The sequence below is a fragment of the Narcine bancroftii genome, chromosome 10, assembly GCF_036971445.1.
Source record: "Narcine bancroftii isolate sNarBan1 chromosome 10, sNarBan1.hap1, whole genome shotgun sequence".
Lineage (NCBI taxonomy): Eukaryota > Metazoa > Chordata > Chondrichthyes > Torpediniformes > Narcinidae > Narcine > Narcine bancroftii.
In genome coordinates, this window is record NC_091478.1 from 78,531,398 (window position 1) to 78,549,614 (window position 18,217).

General features: G+C 45.4%; 1 protein-coding gene across 4 annotated transcripts in view; it reads left to right on the forward strand.

Annotated features, from left to right (window-relative positions):
- Positions 1-18,217, forward strand: part of bcar1 (BCAR1 scaffold protein, Cas family member) — a 257,597-nt gene that overhangs the window by 64,054 nt on the left and 175,326 nt on the right. For 2 of the 4 annotated variants that reach the window (XM_069901516.1, XM_069901521.1), the window contains exon 1: positions 15,569-15,640. The exons of the other annotated variants lie outside the window; for them this stretch is intronic. In XM_069901516.1, the coding sequence (XP_069757617.1) occupies positions 15,584-15,640 (57 nt within the window). In that variant the 5' untranslated portion in view covers positions 15,569-15,583. Of the gene's footprint in view, positions 1-15,568; positions 15,641-18,217 lie in introns of those variants that run through there. 4 annotated transcript variants of the gene reach the window in all.

The window sequence follows — 18,217 nt, forward strand, 5'->3', positions numbered from 1 at the left end:
CCTGGGCCATGACACAATGATCTAGATCAGGGTGGCCAAAGCACAGCTCGTGAGCCAGCTGCAGTTCTTTGTCATATAATGTGTGGCTTGTGGAAATATGTTGGCTAAGACAGGGGCATAGCCAGGTTATAATTTTAGGGGAGCAAGCACATCAAAAAGGTGGCATGACACACACTCGATGGTGAGTCAGTGGTTGAATGGCAGGCTGCACTGATTTTTTTGGTGGTGTTGGACCAGGGAGGGGTGGGGGGTAGTTTTCACTCTTCTATGGCTGCAGACAGTGGGGCTGGAGGAGAGGGGGGTGAGAACACCCATTAATAGTGTGAGAGGTGTGAAATATGTACACTGAGTGAAACAAGATATGAGAGTGTGATTTCAGTGCTTGGAAAATTATTGAGCCTATTTGGGGGTAAACCTTCATTTGGAAAAGCAGAGATGAATCAGAGTCGGGCCATGGAGGGTCAGCCAGTAATTCAGCAACATCTTTGATTTGGTTCTGGGAACTAGGATGGTCCAAAGGGGATCCAGGGAGAGCGAGAGATTTGATCCAGGGAGAGTGGGAAATTGGATCCACAGTTGGTTCACTGGCAGGTGGAAGGTATCAGATCATTTGGGGGTGGTGAGGTGATGCGAGAGATGTTCTGAGGATGTAATGGAAAGGGGCGATAACTTAGGGACAGAGCCTAAAGATGTGGTGGGTGAAGAGATATAAACCGAGATGAGAAGGAACTGCTTCTCCCTGAAGAGTGAATCTGTGTAATTCTCTGCTCAAGGAAAAAGGAGAGGATGCCTCATTATATGTATTTAATTCAGAGACATAGGTTCGCTTCAGGCCCACTGGCCCGCATTGTCCCATTATACCCATGCGACTTTCTTTCTTTGGCTTGGCTTCGCGGACGAAGATTTATGGAGGGGGTAAAAAGTCCACGTCAGCTGCAGGCTCGTTTGTGGCTGACCAGTCCGATGCGGGACAGGCAGACACGGTTGCAAGGGAAAATTGGTTGGTTGGGGTTGGGTGTTGGGTTTTTCCTCCTTTGCCTTTTGTCAGTGAGGTGGGCTCTGCGGTCTTCTTCAAAGGAGGCTGCTGCCCGCCAAACTGTGAGGCGCCAAGATGCACGGTTTGAGGCGTTATCAGCCCACTGGCGGTGGTCAATGTGGCAGGCACCAAGAGATTTCTTTAGGCAGTCCTTGTACCTTTTCTTTGGTGCACCTCTGTCACGGTGGCCAGTGGAGAGCTCGCCATATAATACGATCTTGGGAAGGCGATGGTCCTCCATTCTGGAGACGTGACCCATCCAGCGCAGCTGGATCTTCAGCAGCGTGGACTCGATGCTGTCGACCTCTGCCATCTCGAGTACCTCGACGTTAGGGGTGTGAGCGCTCCAATGGATGTTGAGGATGGAGCGGAGACAACGCTGGTGGAATCGTTCTAGGAGCCGTAGGTGGTGCCGGTAGAGGACCCATGATTCGGAGCCGAACAGGAGTGTGGGTATGACAACGGCTCTGTATACGCTTATCTTTGTGAGGTTTTTCAGTTGGTTGTTTTTCCAGACTCTTTTGTGTAGTCTTCCAAAGGCGCTATTTGCCTTGGCGAGTCTGTTGTCTATCTCATTGTCGATCCTTGCATCTGATGAAATGGTGCAGCCGAGATAGGTAAACTGGTTGACCGTTTTGAGTTTTGTGTGCCCGATGGAGATGTGGGGGGGCTGGTAGTCATGGTGGGGAGCTGGCTGATGGAGGACCTCAGTTTTCTTCAGGCTGACTTCCAGGCCAAACATTTTGGCAGTTTCCGCAAAGCAGGACGTCAAGCGCTGAAGAACTGGCTCTGAATGGGCAACTAAAGCGGCATCATCTGCAAAGAGTAGTTCACGGACAAGTTTCTCTTGTGTCTTGGTGTGAGCTTGCAGGCGCCTCAGATTGAAGAGACTGCCATCCGTGCGGTACCGGATGTAAACAGCGTCTTCATTGTTGGGGTCTTTCATGGCTTGGTTCAGCATCATGCTGAAGAAGATTGAAAAGAGGGTTGGTGCGAGAACACAGCCTTGCTTCACGCCATTGTTAATGGAGAAGGGTTCAGAGAGCTCATTGCTGTATCTGACCCAACCTTGTTGGTTTTCGTGCAGTTGGATAATCATGTTGAGGAACTTTGGGGGACATCCGATGCGCTCTAGTATTTGCCAAAGCCCTTTCCTGCTCACGGTGTCGAAGGCTTTGGTGAGGTCAACAAAGGTGATGTAGAGTCCTTTGTTTTGTTCTCTACACTTTTCTTGGAGCTGTCTGAGGGCAAAGACCATGTCAGTGGTTCCTCTGTTAGCGCGAAAGCCGCACTGTGATTCTGGGAGAATATTCTCAGCGACACTAGGTATTATTCTAATTAGTAGAATCCTAGCGAAGATTTTGCCTGCAATGGAGAGCAACGTGATTCCCCTGTAGTTTGAGCAGTCTGATTTCTCGCCTTTGTTTTTGTACAGGGTGATGATGGTGGCATCACGAAGATCCTGAGGCAGTTTACCTTGGTCCCAACAAAGCTTGAAAAACTCATGCAGTTTGGCATGCAGAGTTTTGCCGCCAGCCTTCCAGACTTCTGGGGGGATTCCATCCATACCTGCTGCTTTGCCACTTTTCAGTTGTTCGATTGCCTTATATGTCTCATCCAGGGTGGGAACCTCATCCAGCTCTAGCCTTAGGGGCTGTTGAGGGAGCTGGAGCAGGGCGGAATCTTGGACTGAGCGGTTGGTACTGAAAAGAGATTGGAAGTGTTCTGACCATCGGTTGAGGATGGAGATCTTGTCGCTGAGGAGGACTTTGCCGTCTGAGCTGCGCAGCGGGCTTTGGACTTGGGGTGAGGGGCCGTACACAGCCTTTAGAGCCTCGTAGAAACCCCTGAAGTCGCCAATGTCCGCGCTGAGCTGTGTTCGTTTGGCGAGGCTAGTCCACCACTCATTTTGGATCTCCCGGAGTTTGCGCTGAAGATGGCTGCATGCGCGACGGAAGGCTTGTTTCTCCTCTGGACAGGACGGCTTTGTAAGGTGAGCCTGGTGGGCAGCTCGCTTCTTTGCCAGCAGCTCCTGGATTTCCTGGCTGTTTTCGTCAAACCAGTCCTTGTTTTTCCTGGAGGAGAAGCCCAGTACCTCTTCAGTGGATTGCAGTATGGTAGTCTTCAACTGATCCCAGAGGGTTTCAGGGGACGGGTCCGTGAGGCGGGTTGCAACGTCGAGCTTTGCTTTGAGGTTTGCCTGGAAGTTTCCTCTCGCTTCGTCTGACTGCAGTTTTCCAACATTGAACCTCTTTCTGGGGGCTTTATTGTTCCTGGGCTTTGGCTTGAAGTGAAGGTTGAGCTTGCAGCGAACCAGCCGGTGGTCAGTGTGGCATTCCGCGCTAGGCATGACCCTGGTGTGGAGCACATCTTGTTTGTCACTTTCTCGCACCAGGATGTAGTCCAGGAGGTGCCAGTGTTTGGATCGGGGATGCATCCAGGTGGTCTTAAGGCTGTCCCTCTGCTGAAAAAGGGTGTTTGTAATGACAAGCCGCTGTTCTGCGCAGAGCTCCAACAGGAGGCGCCCATTGTCGTTGCACTTGCCGACGCCATGCTTGCCCAGGATTCCTGGCCAGGTTTCTGAGTCTTTGCCGACACGAGCGTTGAAGTCGCCCAGGATGACAACCTTGTCGGCTGTAGGGGTACGTTGGATGAGGTTGCGCAGGTCGGTGTAGAACTTGTTCTTTTCTGCTGGTTCCGCCTGGAGGGTTGGAGCATAGACACTGATGAGGGTGATGTGACGCTTGTTTTGAAGTGGGAGTCGCATGGACATGATTCGGTCCGAGAGGCCTGTCGGAAGGTTTTCGAGTTTGGAGGCAATGAAGCTCTTGACCATGAAGCCTACACCAGATAGGCGACTAATTAATATATTAAACTCATAGGTCTTTGGAACATGGGGGTGGTTGGGGGGGGGGGGAGGGGGAAACTGGATCTCTCAGAGGAAACCCACACAGCAAGGAGAACATAATGAACTCCTTACAGACAGCTACGGATTCGAATCCTGGCTGCTGGCACTGTAGCATTGTGCAGACACCGGTGTTCTCCTGTCGTCACAGCCATCATCACCACATCATCACCGTTCTGTGGTTCCGCCAGTAGGTGTCGCCACAACAGGCCCAACACTGTGTGCAGATGGGCAATGGAGAGCAGACAGGGACAGTCAGTGTTGGATTACACAGGGATGGAGCGAGAGATCCTCCTCAGTCTGAAACTGTATGTGTGGAAGGTCACTCTCTGGCATAGCGAGCGGTCTTGGAATGAACCTTCAGCTCCCAGTGCTTGCCACGAGGTGCGAGTAGGATTCACACAGTGGGCCAATCTCCTGGACTTGAGGTGAATCCAAGGTGGCCTACCTACCAGCAAAAATGATGCACCAGCGCAACATAGGAGACTGAGCAGTGAGCACACAGTTCAGAAAGCTGTCACTTTTGAAGAGGTTACTGGGCTGAGACAGGAATCGTGCATGCCGATGCTCACCATGGTTGTGTTAGTGGGTGTGGCTTGCAATTGGAAAATATTTGGTACATGTGATATATTTTATATCCATCTATATATACGCATGTAAAGTCGACCCCCACTATTTTTGGCCCTGGCTGCCTGCCCATCCAAGCTCCCAATGCCCCGAATGAAACAGGTACTTACCACAGTCAAAAGTAGTATGCTCGTAATAGTCTGGTCCCTAAATTTTACCTGAAAAGTTCATTCCTAAAATTTGACTATTACACGAGTATATACGGTACAAGTGTACTTCTTGATTATTGAAACTAATACAAATTAGCAGTTTAAAAAGTACATACATGAATAAATATTATGTACATGTATTTCTTAATATTTATATAACATTTTTGTTGTTAAATGTGCATGCCTTGCGGCTCTCAAACATCTGAAGTTTATTGTATGTTGCTGTTGCATTGAGCAAGTTTGGCCACCTCTGATCTCAGTGGTGCCTTGGCCATTATTTATCGGAGTATTTATTTGTGTGAGTGAATCACTGACACCAAATGCATTACTTTTGTGAGTGGCAGGATTCAGCAGAAGAGGGGTCTTCCCCACCCTTCCGCCACCCAGGATGTCATCAATATGCATGGCAGAGTGGGAAGCAGTTAGTGTTTTGGAAGTGACCATCCAGACTGGGTGAAAAGGAGAAGGGATACATCATTAAACTCTTCACCAAGACATTGTTAGGGCTACGCTTTTAGTAATCAACTCTTTGGTTTTCTTCCTTTGTGCTTAAATTCAGTTATTTGTTGGTGGTGCGATTTCGCCATGAAAAGGTGCTGCTTCTGAAGACTTGATGAGGAAGGGGAAGGTCGCACCCATTAAGGTTCGACTGAGAGAGCTAGCTCTTGGTTTAGCATCTTATCTGAGGGATAGCATCTCCAACACTGCAGCTCCTCAGTACTGCGCAAGCTTATAACCTGCCTCGGAGACAATCGTGTTACCAATTACATCACGTCTTCTGGTTGTCTATGGCTTTAGTGATGCTGTGGCTCATCTTCCAGCAATTAACGGATCATGTCGGCATGTTTGCAGTCCACTGGATTCCTTTTTGGAATGCAGCTAGTTTTATACTGTTGATGAAAGTGGGCCAGAAGCCTGATTTCGCAAAGGAGGAACGCAGGCTCCCAGTCCAGTTGCTAGGTGGGGATGGGTTAACTTTTTTTGCAAAGTTGCAGTCCAAAAGCTGCTAAATGCCTTGTTTTAAGGAGGGGGAAAATCAGTGGCTGCTCTCACTAATAATAGGGCTACCCCTCAAGCCGAGTGGATAACGTGTGGGCAGCATTGATTCAGTATGACTTGCCTTCCTCTGGCATTACTCACAATGAAGGGTCACCCATGAATCGTGGCATCTGGCCAGGGCACTGCAAAAGATTTGTGGAGCCAGACTTCAGTGAGGGAATTGATCCTTTCAGACCTGGTGGGGATTGAGAGGTGGAAGGAGAAGTTCAAAATGACAAAGAAAATCCACATAATGAGACTTCTGTACACCACTTGTTCAAGTTTACAGTCTGGTTTGATCTTGCTTTGTCTAGAAGTAAGTCTTTAACATGAGATGGATTTCTGCATGAAATTAGAAAGTTGCTTCATACTCTGAGCCATCTAGGTCACACGCTTTGGAATTCCCTCATGACCATTGTCCCTTTCCCTCTTCACGACATTCTTTAATACTTGCCTCTGTGTGTGTGTGTGTGTGTCAGTGTGTGTGTGTGTGTGTCAGTGTGTGTGTGTGTGTGTGTGTGTGTGTGTGTGTAATCACTTAACCAATCCTGATTTTGTCAGATTTTGTGCAGACGATGATCCTTCACTTTAAAATATAAATTGTTGTCTGCTTTGCTGTGACCTAAGTATTGTATCATGGGTGATATGTGTGACCAGGCAAACATTGCACCTTTTTCCCCATCCTCAGCTCCAGAATTTTACCTAGACTCTCCGTGTGATCCACAGGTAAGTTTACGTGTGTGTGCACGAGATTTGGTGGTAGGTTCTAGAGGGGGAAGGCTATGGTTCTGATACCACACTCTATCTGACCCATGGCCTGATGTTCTCCCAATGTTAAACCAAAGACCTTCAGATTAGAATTCATTGATCTAGGATCAGGCTGATTGAATCTGCATGTTGAAACTTTACTTTATATTTTCTCCTCTTTTCATTGGTGTATTTATTTTGTTTAGTTCTTAATTTTATTTGTGGCTAGCCTTCCCTTATCACTGATTTTGAGCAAGATCAGTGAGCCACCTTTTCTTCTTTATTCTTTCTTTTTCTTTGGCTTGGCTTCGCGGACGAAGATTTATGGAGGGGGTAAAAGTCCACATCAGCTGCAGGCTCGATTGTGGCTGACAAGTCCGATGCGGGACAGGCAGACGCGGTTGCAGGGGAAAATTGGTTGGTTGGGGTTGGGTGTTGGGTTTTTTCTCCTTTGTCTTTTGTCAGTGAGGTGGGCTCTGCAGTTTTCTTCAAAAGGAGGTTGCTGCCCGCCGAACTGTGAGGCGCCAAGATGCACGGTTTGAGGCGATATCAGCCCACTGGCGGTGGTCAATGTGGCAGGCACCAAGAGATTTCTTTAGGCAGTCCTTGTACCTCTTCTTTGGTGCACCTCTGTCACGGTGGCCAGTGGAGAGCTCGCCATATAACACGATCTTGGGAAGGTGATGGTCCTCCATTATGGAGACGTGACCCACCCAGCGCAGCTGGATCTTCAGCAGCGTGGACTCGATGCTGTCGACCTCTGCCATCTCGAGTACTTCGATGTTAGGGATGAAGTCGCTCCAATGAATGTTGAGGATGGAGCGGAGACAACGCTGGTGGAAGCGTTCTAGGTGATGCCGGTAGAGGACCCATGATTCGGAGCCGAACAGGAGTGTGGGTATGACAACGGCTCTGTATACGCTTATCTTTGTGAGGTTTTTCAGTTGGTTGGTCTTAACAATAATCATCTTCAATTTTTGGCAAAGCCAAAAGCATCAGGTGATAATGAGCAAATCATGTGCATTCCCTTTGCCCTCTGCTTCCAACAACCTAAAATAAAAACTCCAAATAATCAGATCCCAATTGTCACTGTCGTCAGCCTTACTCAGGGGAGTTCAACATCTGATGGGAAGCTGCTGTAACCTGCAAGAGAGCCTAACAAATCAGATGAGGTATTTCACATCACATGGTTAGTGATGAAGAAGATCGTCGTCCTATGCATCATGCAAGTGTCTTTTTGTTTCTGGCAAGTCTGTGAAGAGAAGGCTAGGTCAGACAGCACTCTGACCACACTGTGCATGTGTCTGCATTACGAGAGGACATATGTAATGGGTCCTCAATCCCTAGATTCAGCTTAGCCTTCCGTTAGTGCAAGACTGATGTCTTCCCAATGCCGTGCTATTGAGAAGTTTGATGAGCAGGCAATCTGATTTGTTTCCAACAGTCGCAATTTGTGCTTTTTGTTTTTAGGAACTGAACGGTCCCAGTCCTGGCCTTGCTCTCATCGTGTGCTCCAATGTTATAATTTGCTGAAGAGGCAGAGATTCTACACAATCCAGGAGCATCGGTGTCGTCTCTGAAAAGCCTCATGCATTTTCATTCTAGTAACAGTGTTGTAAGCCATGGCCATGCTGGACAGAGAGATGTGTTCGGCTTTAGAATCTTGGGATGTTTAGAGCAAGCACTGCCAGAACTGTTGCCAACAAGCCTGAATGGCCTCTTCAGGGGGGTTGCCTCCAAGCAACAAAGAGGTTAAGTGCTACGTCTAGAGTTGCCAACTCTGGATGTTTTACTGACAGTTTCATCAGGTGACCTCTGCCTTGAACTACCACAATCTGTCAAACTATTTACCCTTGCCCAGTTCACGTAACTTACTGAGTTCAAACACAGGGAACCAAATGTTATTGTTAAAGTCCTGATTATTTTCATCTGGGTTGCTTTCGGGAGACTAAACTTTCATTGCCAGCAAAACCAGTGCAGTCCTGGTGTGCTGGCAACCCTGGCCAAAGTGTGAAAATGCAAATCAGTTTGGAGGGAGAAAGAAGATTTCAAAGGTGCACACTTTCGACAGGCTTGGGAAACTGAATGTGTTCAAAAATAAAATCCGTCCATGCGCAAATGAAGCGAAGGAATGTTTGCTCACATCCGTCGGTTTATGTAAGGGGTGATTGTGCATGTGTGTTATACTTTTTCCCTTTTTAAATTTCTGAATTTACTTGATGGGGAATGAGCTTGAGGGGGAGGGGGAGCTTGAGGGGAAGGGCTGATTCCTGGTTTTGGGTCTAGTTGTGGATTTGAGGGTAATCACCTGTTTTGCATTAGATATCAGTGGGGATTTTCCCCCTACATCAGAAACAATTATTTTGAGACATCCAGCTGTGTTGTGGATACCCATGATAATCACCTGTGTTTTCACCAACTATCGACTTCAGCCTTCTATTTCTTCCTCTTTCCTTTGATGCATTTAGTTTTGTTTCCTTCTGTCGATGGCTCCTGCAATGAGGAAGACCAGAGCTTTGGTCCTGAAATCTTTTTGGTTGAATATTTTTTCTCAAAAAATATATATAGTAATATATTAAATATTCAATAAATTAAACTTTTTCTCCCAAACACAACAAACAAAAACAAAAATAAAACAATCCCCCCCCTTCCCTCCCTCTCGCCCCTTCCATACATAGAGATCTGTTCTCCATCAGAGCTTGCATGTATTTAAAGTATATAAAGTATATATAATAGTTACTTTTATATATTTTTTGTTCCTTTTTATTACTGTATCTGGCCCCTTGTCCTGAATATATTTTTTTTAAAAAAGGCACATTTATTCAGAAGGTCAGACAGCATCTGTGGAGAGAGAAACAGAGTCAATATTTCAGGTTGATGACCTTTCTTCATCAGTCGTGGAGAAAATGGACAGCACCCGAGGTCGGGAATGACCCTGGAACTGTGAGACCTTGTTCATGAGCACTTTCATTCCTCCCTCTGTTGCTGCTGCTCAGTGAGCTGTCCCAGTTCAGCAAGTACTATGGATTAAATCTAAACCCGTCCTTTGCTGCACATGGCATTTCCATTATGTATGTCCTGGGAGTCTCCAGGTGGCGCTCATGGAGTGAACACGTTTTGGTTTTTGCTCCATAAAATATACTATTTTTAACCTGTATCCACCTTTGAACTAACTTCACAGAAGTCAGAAAGATCTTTATTATTTCTCTAATTATACTTGAGTCTGAAAATTTTGAAGAAATGACTGAAGGAAAAGCTACACGAGCTAAAACCCGGGCAGAAGAAGGTGACGGCCGAGAGAAGAAACAACCAGACATTAAACTAAGTGAGATGACCTTCACTGACTTTTTAAAATTCTTTCGTGATGAATTCAAAGATGTTTGTCGCAAAAAAGACCTAGCTGAACTTCGTACAGCTTTAATTGCCTCAGAAGCTGAAACCAAAAAACAACATACCTTAATTGCAGCTCTTCAAACTGAAGTTCAACAGAAAGAGATTAGACTGACTGAGGTCGAACAGAAACTTTCCAAAGCAATTAAACAGCTAGAAGCGCTCCAGCTGAAAAGCATTGATTCAGAGAACCGTTCCAGAAGACAAAATATTCGTTTGGTTGGAATTCCTGAAGGCATTGAGAAAGGAGATCTCCTGACGTTTTTTGCTGAGCTTTTAAAAGAAGCATACCCATCCGAATTCCCTGCTGATCCACCGCTACTCGATAGAGTACATCGTATCTGGAACCGAAATGTTGAAGCTTCCAAACCCAGAGTGGTGATGGTCCGTATGCATTACGTGAGTACAAAGGATAGATTGATTCGTACAGCCAGAAGACTTGGAAATGTGACTGTTCGTGGCTTTAGTCTAAGAGCCTATGAAGATTTTAGTCCGGAGGTAGTACGGGCTCGAAGACTGTTTAAAGATCTGATGTCCGAATGTTTTGAGAAGAAACTGAAACCTGCGCTCCTGTATCCTGCGAGGCTCAGGATTTCTCCGGAGAACCAAGCTCGTCAGATATTCGACTCCGTGTCTGCAGCATGGAACTCACTGTCGGCTAATTTCCCATCTAGCGCGACCTCTCAGCCCGAGAAACCGATTATATAAAAAAAAATGCGGTAGTTATCGGTCTTTTTCAGGTTAATAGTCAGATTCTGATTTCTGACCATTCGAAAAGTAATAGATCGTTATAGCTCTAATTATCCTGTTCATCTTTAACACATTTTTATATATTTTCTTTCTCCTCTGTGAGAAATTTTTTTTTCCATTATGTATGTCCTTCACAGAGTAGACATTGGTTTCATGTGTAAGCTCAGATTTTAAACGGAGTTGTTGCTGGTATGATCCATTCACGGTTGGCATTTAATAGCTGGACTGGTTATTCTGATCACTAGAAGACAAAAAAAAACCTCTGTTTTTCCTGTTTCTTTTGTGCCTCCTCAAGGAAAATGTCTTGCAGTTCATCCGAGTCCGGGCCTTGCTTTCTTCATGCGCTCAATCATTTCCTTCTGAATATACTGGCGAGCAAGGCACTGTCCCAGAGGGGACGTTAGGAAAGGTCATTTGTGGAGTAGAATTGTCAGACACTGGATCAGTGTCCCTGTATCCCCAGGTCACTCTAACTGGGTCAGTGTTCCTGTATCCCCAGGTCACTGTGAAACTGGATCAGTGTCCCTGTATCCCCAGGTCACTCTAACTGGGTCAGTGTTCCTGTATCCCCAGGTCACTCTAACTGGATCAGTGTCCCTGTATCCCCAGGTCACTCTAACTGGATCAGTGTCCCTGTATCCCCAGGTCACTCTAACTGGATCAGTGTCCCTGTATCCCCAGCTCACTCTAACTGGGTCAGTGTTCCTGTATCCCCAGGTTCCTGTTGTCCTAGTCAAGTTGTCATCTTTACAGCTGCAAAGAATAGACCTACAGTAATTCAGCTTGACATCTTTGTCCAGATGTTTCGCTGGAGGTTTGTACATGTGACATTTGATCATGTGACATTTTCTCACTGCAGTTGACATTGGTGTCATGAAATTGCTTTGTTTTGGTGTTTGAGAATTCTCAGGGCAAGAATTATGTTAGGATGTACCAGATTATTATTTCAGCCGGATGCTCATTTTTGATAGGAATGTTTTGGGGTTGTGGTGAGGAGGTATTTGTGATCTGTATCAGGATAAGAGTTGCCAAGCACAGGATGTAAAGCAAACCACTGCAAGAACTTCATTCTGTGTTACAAAGAGTGACTTTGTTGTAGCAAGCTGGTTTACAATTATGTCATGCATAAATAAACTAGTCTTTGAATGTAAATGCCAAAAACAGTCTGCCTTTTCCTGCAGAGCTCTGTCACCTCGATCCAGACTTGGCAAAGATAGACTCTGTTTCTCTCTCACAGATGCTGCCTGACCTCCTGAATAAATGTGCCTTTTTTTTAAATATATTCAGGACAAGGGGCCAGATACAGTAATAAAAAGAAACAAAAAATACAGCACAGTAGGTGCTACAAGGCCTGGAAGCCAGCTATTTAAAAAAGATAGTATCCATTTAATTCCATTTCCTGCCCAACAAATCTTTCCGCTTTGATAAAATTGTTATTGGATTCACCTCCACCATCCCAGATCAAACTAACTGGCAACATTTAATGCATTTAAAGGCTCCTTGTGCTATTTGGTTACCAATTGGAGATGAGACCACGTTGCGGAGTAGACTTTTTTTCATTGGAGTTTTGATAACTTGTTCTGACCTATCTGTTGCTGCCAGTGGGATGATAGTATTATGATAACAAGGTGGGACTCGCTGAGAATATTTTAGATCACTTCTTGAAATGGGAAGTGTTGCACTCCAGTCAACAGATGCCTATGAATGGAATGTTTCAGGCATCTGACAGGTGATTTTTCCTTTTATTGGAGGGGGCAAGGGGTGGGTGGTTTGTCCAGCTGGTCACGAGACCAGACAACAAGGGAATAGTTGCTGCATTGCCTGGGAAATCTGTCTTCAACCTGTGGACACTGATAACCTGGGAGAGCTGGTAGATCCTTTACAACAGATGAACACTTATGGTTTCCCCAGGGTCGTACATTTACAGCCAGACCAAGCCAATGCAAAATAATGAGCCCCAAAACATACAAGAATATATGGTGGGCCTGAAGAGCAAGTGGTTTAATGAATGCCACTGTAATTCTCAGACCAGAAATCGCACATGATTGTTGACTGATCTGTTCACAAAAGCCATACAGTTTAGCAACATATTTTGATGGTGGATTGAAAGACCTGATGTGAATTTAACAGTGCAGAGTTCATGACCTTTTCTTTTCTCTTGTGTTCCATCTTTGAACTGACTCTCAAACCTCTGCTCAACTTCCAGTGGAGACTTCTAGTGAGATCAAATAAATGGCTTTGTTGATGAGCAGTTGCAAAACGAGAGAGCAATATTAACATAAACATAACATAACAATTACAGCACAGAAACAGGCCATTAGGCCCTTCTAGTCCGCACTGAACCAAACACCCCTTTCTAGTCCCACCTCCCTGCACAATGCCCATAACCCTCCATCTTCTTCTCATCTTCTCATCCTGTCCAACCTTTTCTTAAATAATACAATTGACTCCGCCGCCACTATTGATGAATGCAAATGAAAATATTTGACATTGATGCATAAATCAAAGATTATTCTCCATCTTCTTTACATAATTACTTTATCACATTTAGTATGAAATTCTTCCTGTAATTTGCCACGGGTATTATTCAACGACACAATAACCTTCACAAAAGCTTATAGCAGAATGGAAATTGATAGTGGGAGATTTTGGCATAACTAATTATACATTAAGGAAAGTATTTGCTATTTTCTTGATGATACGACCATGGGATTCTTTAAAATAAATAATATGTATATGGCATATATATCAGTTTGTGTGAAAGTAGGTCAGTGTCCCTGTATTCCCCATCTCACTGTGTAAATGGGTCAGTGTCCCCGTATCTCTAGGTCGCTGTGTAAATGGGTCAGTGTCTCCATATCCCCAGGTCACTGTGAAACTGGATCAGTGTCCCTGTATCCCCAGGTCACTGTGAAACTGGATCAGTGTCCCTGTATCCCCAGGTCACTGTGAAACTGGATCAGTGTCCCTGTATCCCCAGGTCACTCTAACTGGGTCAGTGTTCCTGCATCCCCAGGTTCCTGTTCACCTAGTCAAATCGTCATCTTTATTTATTGTTCATTCTATGCTCGCAGGTTAAAGACAAAATGGCATTTCTCCAGGACCATGGAGCATATTTACATAAATATAAGTTAGAAGTTAAACATATTAAAATATTAAGATTTATACAGTAACAGTCCATGGTACCCTAACACCAAATGTTCTTGGAGTTCAGGAGTCTGATGGCATGGGGAAAAAAGCTGTTGCCCAATCTGGACGTAAGGGCCCGAGTGCTGCAAAACCTCCTACCAGATGGCAGAAGGGAGAACAGTTTACGTGAGGGGTGTGTGGAGTCATTCACAATGTTTATTGCCTTTCGCCTGCATCGAGTGTGGTAGATGTCCTTCATGGTAGGAAGAGGGCCCCCAATGATCTTTTCTGCTGATTTCACTATCCTCTTCAGGGTCTTGCGGTCCAAGGAAGTACAGCTTTCAAACCAGGCAGTGATGCAGTTGCACAGGATGTTCTCGATACATCTTTGTAGAATATAGTAAGGATGGAGGATGGGATCTGGACTTTCCTCAGCCTTCGCAGGAAATAGAGGCGCTACTGGGCTTTCTTGGTCGTTTGAGGGTCATTGCTCAACCTTGAACACTAGAAAATAAAGGTTCAGCCTTTGTACAATCTCCCTATAACCCAGGCCCTTCAATCCTGGCAACATCTGATGAATCTCTGAATCTCTTCCCACTTCCCATCCAGCATTTGGGTGACCAGAACTGCACATGGTACTCCAGGTGTGGTCTCACCAATGTCTTCCACAGCTGAATCATGCTTGAGGTCCCAACATTTGCCCAATGAGGGCAAAGACCTTCCTCACCACTCCCCTTCCTCCCCCCCCCACCGACTCCCCACCACCTGAGTTTCCCCTTCCAGGGAACTATTCACTTGCACCACTCGGTCTCTCTGTTGTCCTTCATTTATTTTTTAAAAAGTAAAATGAAAATAAAACATGCAGCCATGTTTATTTGTTTCTGCCATGCAGCTCTGCATTCATTATTCCATTGAATGAGTTTACAGATCTTGCACAATATAACTTGGCACATGATCCAAGAATGGGCACTCTTAGGGATCTCAGCAACGTCCTGCTCTATCACCAGCAGTGAAACTGCGAGTAAAGTTTCCCCAGATTGGGACATCGTCTTCCTTGCATTGAGTGAAATGCCAAAAGCCCCAGTAGATGTTTGTTGCTGCTCTTGGAGGAACAAATTAACAATTGGTGAATGAAACCTTTTCTAATACATCTTTTCAAAGATTTATTAAATCCCTCCATTCATTTTCCCTGTTTTCTTTTTATGAAGAAGGTGGTGTAGCAGGCCAACAGAACAGCACGTTTGCAGAGATGATACGTTCTGGTCGGGTACCACAATTGCTGTTGACAATGTTTATCAAGTAGCTTGCAGGGCATTTTTTTATTATCTTGTATGGTTTTTGGGGTGTAATGTGCATTTTGCTGGTTCATTTTACCAACAATAGACCCTCCAGTGACCTTTCTATGGCCTCTGATGTAATTTGATCCCTGCCACCATACTAGTCCCAACTGGTTTAAAGCATCAATTAAGTATATTGTAGCACTTTTTCATGTTCTGTGTTTGAACGATTGGCATGCTAAACCCTTTTGTGAAAGGGATGTCCTGTTAAAACTAATTGTACACCAGTGCCTCCATCCCACTGCTGGCTACATGTATTGTACAGGGTGCTCAGAAGTATCTGTGAAAGGCTGCAATTCCAGCATTTGTAAGAAATGTTTCACATGCAATAGTTTCTTTGGTGCTAACAAGTGATTGATTTGATTATTTGGACTTCACCATTGACCAAGACCATAAGGAGAGTGATAAATCAAGTTTATCTTGTAAAAGAGAAGTCCTTCCCATCTATTAAAATCCAAGGGTGAAGGAAGGTGCAATGTTTCTGTGGAATTCTTTCTTTGGCTTGGCTTCGCAGACGAAGATTTATGGAGAGGTAAATGTCCACGTCAGCTGCAGGCTCGTTTGTGGCTGACAGGTCCGATGCGGGACAGACAGACACGGTTGAAGCGGTTGCAGGGGAAAATTGGATGGTTGGGGTTGGGTGTTAGGTTTTTCCTCCTTTGTCTTTTGTCAGTGAGGTGGGCTCTGCGGTCTTCTTCAAAGGAGGTTACTGCCTGCCTAACTGTGAGGCGCCAAGATGCACGGTTTGAGGCGATATCAGCCCACTGGCGGTGGTCAATGTGGCAGGCACCAAGAGATTTCTTCAGGCAGTCCTTGTACCTCTTCTTTGGTGCACCTCTGTCATGGTGGCCAGTGGAGAGCTCTCCATATAACACGATCTTGGGAAGGCGATGGTCCTCCATTCTGGAGACGTGACCTACCCAGCGCAGTTGGATAACATTGAATCCTTATCCTTTTCTGATTGGAGTCTGGCACAGTGTTTTCAACTACCACTTGAGAGATTAAAGTAATGACACTGATGACTTCTGGCCCACATCCACAAAAAGTTGGAAACCAGTGCAGAGTTCATTTTGGATTTAATTTTTAGAAAGGCAAAGGTAGAAGAAGGTAGGATGTATTGTGAGACTGAGCATCCTACAGGAAAGGTGTGGTGCCAGGTGAGATCAGTGTTGGGCAACTTTCCCAGTGAGACAGGAAGAGTTGTCGTGCCTCAAATGGCCTAAGCTTTCTACTCATTATGCAGAGGTCCTTGCTGAAAAGATCTTTCAGCATTAGTGTGACAGTTGCAACCTTTTGCAAGAGGAGGGAAGAAGTTTGTGAGGTGGGCCAATGGAAGAACAAGGAATCTCTGGTGGTGGAGCGGGGAGACTTTCCTGCAGAAGAAAGTGGAGTCAGTGTTATTTGTGTGCTGCATAGAGCCCTTTGCTGAATCCATCTGGAAGGACGAGGGCATAAGAGGAGTGATGTTGCCAGGCAGTGAAGACACTTGGGTCAAAGCCTCCCTATACATAGATGAAGTCACTGTCTTCTGTTCAGACACGCTATTGGTCCACAGACCAGTTTGAGTCTGCATTGGGCGCCAGTGTAAATCGGAAGAAGAGCGAAGGAATGCTTTTCGGTAACTGGTCCACAATCCCCTTCACAGTCAGATCTGGCTACCTGAAGGTGTCGGGTATCTGGTTTGGAGGGGTTGAGGTGTGCAACAAAAATTGGTCAGAGCAAATTGCAAAGGTCCACCAAAAATTGGGTTTGTGGGTATGATACTCCCTCTTGATAACAGGGAAGAACCTGATCATCAGGTGCAATGTGCTCTCAGCTCTACTATTTGTAGTAAAAACACAAATGCTGGAGAAACTATATAAAGTACACAGTTTAACCTGCTGAGTTTCTCCAGCATTGTGGTTTTCTTCAATCACTGTGTTTGCAGACACGTGATGCGTGTGTGGCCGATTCCAGCACCTCTGTCCTGACTGTCATCAGGGATCCAAGATGGAAAGGGTCTGAAGGGACACTATGTGCACATCATTAGGCAGTGAGGCCAAGGGCACACCCAATGTATTCCTCTTCATGATGACCACCTTCATGTAAGGTTGCACCTTACACTGAGAGACAAGGACTTGATGTACGCGGTGGGGTGATTTCCTGAGCAAACCATCTGGTGGAATGCCTCGTCGCTAGTGTTCACAAACAAGCCTCAGGACTTGGCCTGGCTGGCAATGCCTCCTGGTTAGATTCTTCCTGTGCAACAGAAATATCACGTACATTGGACGTTGTTCCCGGAATAACTGCAGGGAAGTGAAGACAGCCACCTCTTTGCAGAATGCAGATTTGATAAGAGTGTGTGGACAAGGATGCAAGAGGCCTTGTCATGCTTCAACACCTGCAGCAGCATTTCAGAGGATTCTCTGAGTTACAGGCTGTTCCTGGCACAGACACAGAATCAGATGTCCACTGCTGCTGGAAGGTGGTCAGCTCAGTGAAAGACATCCTTTGGTCTGCCCAAAACTTGTTGGTCTTTCAGGACACTAAGTTGTCGGTGAGGGACAGGCATATTCCAAGCTGCTGGAGTGTATGCTGAAGGAAGCACTGAGGCTGTGGGGAAGGACCACAGGCTAGAGTTACCGGACATTGAGGAACTGAGACCGAGGGGAAAGTCCCTCAAACAACTGAGACAGGAGTAATGACAAGGGACTACAGTGGTGGCAATGGTGTAATTAGATTTGTGATTTATTGTCCGAGTTCATACATGACATCACATACAACCCTGAGACTTTTTTTTCCTGCAGGCGAGGCAGAATTACCACTAATTGGTCGTGCAAAAATTAATCTGTACCCAGCGTAAACGTAAACAAACAAAGAACTGTAAACTGATAATGAATGTCAGGAAACTGTGCAATACAGAGAACAAAAAGAAAATCATTAAAGTGTACAGTATATGTAACAATGGGCATGTATAGATATGGCACTAAGGACGTGTAAAGACTTCTAACAGGTTTTTTTTGTGAATAATGTATTGTGAATTAAATTTATTTTTGGATGAAAAGCAAGTGGTGCATTGCTACATACCACGAACAGAAAATGAAATTTTATTCTCCTCTGTTGTCCATTT